The sequence below is a fragment of the Solanum pennellii genome, chromosome 7, assembly GCF_001406875.1.
Source record: "Solanum pennellii chromosome 7, SPENNV200".
In the NCBI taxonomy this organism is placed as follows: domain Eukaryota; kingdom Viridiplantae; phylum Streptophyta; class Magnoliopsida; order Solanales; family Solanaceae; genus Solanum; species Solanum pennellii.
The window spans coordinates 62059008-62064905 of NC_028643.1; the positions used below are offsets into that span (position 1 = coordinate 62059008).

General features: G+C 37.7%; 1 protein-coding gene across 1 annotated transcript in view; it reads left to right on the forward strand.

Annotated features, from left to right (window-relative positions):
- LOC107025838 (myosin-17-like) overlaps positions 1-5129 on the forward strand; it is an 18377-nt gene extending 13248 nt beyond the window's left edge. Inside the window, exons 25-39 of the mRNA XM_015226600.2 lie at positions 793-932; positions 1295-1412; positions 1519-1569; positions 1669-1749; positions 1864-2034; positions 2139-2294; positions 2404-2610; positions 3192-3329; positions 3417-3487; positions 3580-3679; positions 3753-3809; positions 3899-3955; positions 4107-4187; positions 4316-4398; positions 4494-5129. Of these exons, the coding sequence (XP_015082086.1) occupies positions 793-932; positions 1295-1412; positions 1519-1569; positions 1669-1749; positions 1864-2034; positions 2139-2294; positions 2404-2610; positions 3192-3329; positions 3417-3487; positions 3580-3679; positions 3753-3809; positions 3899-3955; positions 4107-4187; positions 4316-4398; positions 4494-4617 (1635 nt within the window). The 3' untranslated portion in view covers positions 4618-5129. The remainder of the gene's footprint in view (positions 1-792; positions 933-1294; positions 1413-1518; positions 1570-1668; positions 1750-1863; positions 2035-2138; positions 2295-2403; positions 2611-3191; positions 3330-3416; positions 3488-3579; positions 3680-3752; positions 3810-3898; positions 3956-4106; positions 4188-4315; positions 4399-4493) is intronic.
- Positions 5130-5898: the final 769 nt, after the last annotated feature.

A 5898-nucleotide genomic window follows, 5' to 3' on the forward strand; every position in this document is an offset into this window, starting at 1 on the left:
TTCCAAACATCCAATTCTACATAAAGTTTGGATATCATAGAGAAGTCTTGCCCCTGCGGTTTGATAATTAGGGTGCTACAAGGGTTTGAACAACTTAAGGATGGACTTACCTGTTTTACTGAAAGGGAAAGAGGAAGCCCCAGATGTCACTTCTTTGATGACGACCAAAAATTGAGTGCTAGTACATCTGAGACTTTTTAATTGGCTTGTTGTAAATAGACCAATGGTTATGGAACAAAGGATTATCTCAGACCTAGACCAATACTGATCGATGTATGGAAATCCTATGGAACATATAAGTCTTATCCTGCTAATGGCTATAGCGGGATTGCTAGACAAAAGCCTGGTATTGAAGTAAAAGAAGGTAGATAGGTGCGCCCATTATTCACTGACTTCGATCCATGCACCATCAGCCCTTAAGGATTTCAGTTGTGAAAAAAAGAAGATAGTTGGATTTGGAGCGCTACAACATACAATTCCTGTCACTGCATTTATTTGATCCGTTTTACTGGATAAACACTGTTACAAGTGCATATGCTTGACTTCAATGTTGCAAAATATTCTGTATCATGGTTTCTGCAAGTGTACTACTTAAGTTCATTCTCCACCTTGAAGTTGCTTCTGAGCTGGCCTAGGAAGAGGAATTAACCTCAAAAGATTCCCATGATGTGCTAAATAATAAACCAATAATAAAAAGTTGATCTTTAGTAGGTTGCTATTTCGTGTAAAAGAACACATAAAGATGATCTCTATGTTTCTCTTGGTTGAAAAGTTGTTTCACGAACTATCCAGGCTTTGCTGGCATCCGAAAAGAAAGCTACAGAAGAGGCTAGAGATTCTTCCAGGGATGCAGAGGCCAAACACACAGAGCTGGCTAGCAAACTAGAAACTGCCGAGCGAAAAGTAGACCAGCTTCAAGATTCTGTGCAGAGGTTTGTAAATTAATATCGACTCCCTGTCTATGACGGAGTCAACTTATTCACTTCTCTTTATGGGTTTATTGTTGTTAGTCCGACCTTGTAATCAAGAGTCTTATGATTAAACATAGCGCTGATTTCCCACGATTCATGTCTTTTTTTATTTTTGATTGAACCTAAATAAGGTTATGGGCTTTGATCTTGTGATTTCTAGCTATGAACAACCAACATGCAGTATAATAGTAGACTTGCATCCTTAAATTATCGCATTTTGTGAACTGGACTTCCCAAACATAGGATTTTGCATTCTTAAAGAATGTAAAGACATTCTGACGCTCTCTTTCATCTACTCCCTCTTTGTTTGTCTCATGTTTCAGGCTTGAAGAGAAGCTTTCCAATATGGAATCAGAGAACCAAGTGCTTCGTCAACAAGCTTTGACCATGTCACCAACTGGAAAAGCTCTATCTGCACGGCCAAAGACTACCATCATACAGGTGCACAGCCAGTTGCCAATTCTCATCTTCTTAGATTTTTTTAGGGAGTCGATTTTCATAATAGCTGCAGGTGGTATAGATAATCACTCTCTTCATGAAATTGCAGAGGACTCCGGAGAATGGAAATGTTATAAATGGAGAATCAAAACCTAATTCTGTAAGTTCAATAGTTGCAGATTGATGTGTTTACAATCATTTTTAAATGTAAATTAAACGTCTGCCTCTTTTGATGTATATGCTTGTTTATATGGCATAGGATATGAGTCTTGTTGTAGCAAGTCCAAAGGAGCCTTCATCTGAAGAGAAACCACAGAAGTCTCTAAATGAAAAGCAGCAGGTAAGTGGTTCACTGGCTTGCACAAAATATTACCTGATCAATTATGCTTGTTTAATCACACTGTGGCATCTAAACATCGAAAACTGTTTTTGTACGATTTATCCTTTTTCACAGGAGAACCAAGACATGCTCATTAAGTGCATTTCTCAAGATTTAGGCTTTTCTGGAGGCAAACCAATTGCAGCTTGTCTCATATACAAATGTCTGCTCCACTGGAGGTCCTTTGAAGTGGAAAGAACTAGTGTTTTTGACCGTATAATACAAACCATTGCTTCAGCCATAGAGGTAGAAAGCTTATTACTTTGGTAATGTTATATCATTCCAGTTTTCTTCAACTTAATGTTTATAAAATCTGAAGGCAATTAATTTCTCAAACTTCTTCATTAAAGGTCCCAGATAATAATGATATATTAGCCTACTGGTTATGCAATACGTCCACATTGTTGATGCTGCTTCAACAAACACTTAAAGCTAGTGGGGCTGCTAATTTGACTCCGCAGAGGCGGAGATCCAGTTCAGCCTCTTTGTTTGGAAGGATGTCCCAAGTATGAGCTCTATGGTTTATACTATGTTCTCTGGTTTCAGCTGGTTGCCCAATTTCTTAGTCATATCATCGTTAATACTTCTCCTCTGCTATCTGTAATGTTTATGTAGGGCTTGCGAGGTTCTCCTCAGAGTGCTGGGCTTTCAGTTCTCAATGGGCGTATGCTTGGGAGATTGGATGACTTACGTCATGTTGAGGCCAAGTATCCTGCGCTGCTGTTCAAGCAGCAGCTGACTGCCTTTTTGGAGAAAATATATGGAATGATAAGAGACAATCTGAAGAAAGAGATATCCCCATTACTTGGGTTATGTATTCAGGTGCATTACTTTTTATGAACTAGTATTATTTATGCCACAGGTCCCAGAAATCTTATGGAATAGAATGTTTACCGCTTGATGTGTAGTTTGAGCTAGTCCATATGCTTACTGTAGAATCGTTATGATAACTTGGGTTTTTTAGCACTTGGGTAAGTTGATAAACTGTGGGTACCACTGAGTAGTTCTCTGATGCTTGAACTAGTCAATGTGTTAAAGCAGTACAATCTTATAGATTGATTGTCACTTTGTATTGTAAATTATGCAATGCGCAAGCTCTTGAATGTTTCTGCCTGGTCAAGTCAGGAGTTCTCTTATCTATTAAAATGAGTGTAAAATAAATCAGACAAATCCAATGACTAGTGACAGTACTTCTCTTCCAGCCCAAAGTGTTGGAACGAGTGGATCTTTCTAGGTTTAGTACTGTGCCTTGAAGCTGAACAATTTATAGAGAGACCACCTTTTCTCTTTGGGACACTGTTACCTTTTCTATTTTGTTCTTTCCCACTGTAATTATTTTTGCTGCCGAGAGAAAGAGGGAAGGAGTTAATTTTGTCAAATCGTTATCTGCATGATGCCTGCAGGCACCAAGAACATCTCGTGCAAGTTTAGTCAAAGGAAGATCCCAAGCTAATGCTGCTGCCCAGCAAGCTCTATTTGCTCATTGGCAAAGCATTGTAAAAAGTTTGAATAACTACTTGATGATGATGAAATCAAACCATGTAAGTTAAAGATTGAAGTGTTAAATAATATCACCTGTTATTTTGTCTCCTTGATGTTTATATGCTTCCATTGCTCCACCTATGTAGGTTCCTCCCTTCTTAGTTCGGAAGGTTTTCACTCAAATATTTTCCTTTATCAATGTTCAACTTTTCAACAGGTAAATAGTTGTATGTTTTTACATTAAATAGATTTCATTTGGCTCATTGTCATCTTCTTATGTATCTGTGTGTTGACCTTCTTTACATTCAGTCTTCTTTTGCGGCGTGAGTGTTGCTCATTTAGTAATGGAGAGTTTGTGAAAGCCGGGTTGGCTGAATTGGAACAGTGGTGCTGCTATGCAACTGAAGAAGTAAGCATGTTCTACTGTATCTTTTCAGTTCTTAGTGCTATTCAGCATCTTACTTCTGTATTTTCATGTCCAGTTTGTAGGCTCAGCATGGGACGAGTTGAAGCACATTAGACAGGCAGTTGGATTCCTAGTAAGAAACTGATTTCGCGGCTATGTGCTAAATGAATTTTTGTATGAGGTGCTTTTATCTGACTCTTTTTTTCTCTCAACTTCTCGCAGGTTATACATCAAAAGCCCAAAAAGTCATTGAATGAAATCACTAATGAACTTTGTCCAGTAAGGAGTCATTTTTTATATTTCTCCTCCATTCTTCCCATTTTTTCTGCATAGAATTTGCTTCATTCTTTTACCTATGAAAAGAAAAAAAGAAAGTTTGTTTCTTTCGACTTCTCGCATGCTGTTTTAATTTATTTTATTCTTTTATTAGGTGCTTAGCATACAGCAACTGTATAGGATCAGCACTATGTACTGGGATGACAAATACGGAACCCACACTGTCTCTTCAGATGTAAGTTCTTGCACGGTTGCACCTACAGTTTGGATAACTATGTAGGTCTACAGTAATTTTTGGTCTTGTTATTATACAATTTGCTTGGTTTTTGATTATGGGTTTTATGCTTTACCTTCAACTGATAGGTTATTTCAAGTATGAGAGTTATGATGACAGAGGACTCCAATAATGCTGTCAGTAGTTCCTTTTTGTTGGATGATGATTCGAGGTATCATTTATTACATATCTCATCCTCAATCTTTGGTATACATGTACATTTTACTGAGCACCTCAAATTCAATATCTTGTTTTAAATTATGACAGCATTCCATTCTCCGTGGATGACATCTCCAAAACGATGCAACAAATAGACATTGGTGATGTTGAACCTCCTCCATTAATCCGTGAGAATTCAGGATTTGTATTCTTGCATCAACGGTCTAGTTGATGGTGGTTCTAAATATACAATTCAACATGTTTGCATAGCTCCAGAGAGCTGACGCTCCTGCACATCAAGTAACATGCAGAACTTGTGCATACATTGTTTGTTGCATTTAATGGCTAGTGTATATTTTTGTCCACCTGCTTTTGGACAATCGTAGCTGTTTGTTGTCCGGTTCAATTTATTCTTTTTTCCTCTCCTGCTCAACTTGGGAGGTATTTTTATTATGCCAAAAGGCTTTTAGTGTGGTCATATGCAGGTAGGTATAGGCAGATGCATTGGTTTTTGTTGCTTGCCTTTATTATTTTGTCTTTGTCAGAGTTGTAAAGTCACTAAAGTTGTCAATTTTAGGTCCTTATTTGCTGTAGTGTGTAGGTGAAGTGCAGTTTATGTATAATAGAAGTGTTAAATTATTAAGGAAAAAAGGGTTGTGAGTCTTTTCTTCCCATTAGTGACGGATCAAACTGCATAAAAAATCAGTGGTATGGACCTAACTTTGTATCAGCTACATTGAAGTATGAGGAGGCGGACAAATAAGAGCATAGCTAGAAGTGCGAAAGGAGTTAATTTCACAATTATACATGGTTTACTCATAATACGCAGTAAAGATGATTTTGAGAATCAAATTATGATATTAGTAGTCAGTCGATCATGATTTTGACTTGAAAAAAAATTGTTTTGATTTTTCTTTGGGAACTAAATTTTATCATAGCACAATATTCTTTTCTTAGCTATTGCATGAAATATTCTTTTGTTATGTTAAAATTTTGAAGAAGGTTACATATTATTATTGAGAATGGATTCTTCCAAAGCCCCCATTGCTAGGCTTGGCTGGATTAGAGGCCTAGGACTGCTCGATGGGCGTTTTGGAGGAAACCATTCTCAAAGTAATATGTATTGCTGCAGACCGCTAAAGGGTCTGCTGCTTGAGTGGTCCGCAGACTGCAAAAGTGGTCACATTATCACTTGGCCCCAGCCAAAAACGGCGGACCCCAAGGACCAGATTCTTTTGGAACCCTGTGCATGTAAATGAACTATACTACTTCGCCAAATTTGATATTTCAATCTTAATGGAGATGCCAAAACTTTCAATGGAGGTCGTCTTGAAAAAAGTGGGTCCCACATTCTAGACTGCATTTAAGCCACAATGTTGTTCTAAATGAGTATAGAAGCCTTGGGACACGAACCGAAGGAGCTAGACCAACTTGAAGTTTTGGAGCTAACAAAACCATTAGAATTGCATTATGAAACTTGCTTACCTGAAGTTTTAATCGAAGTTAAATCTAA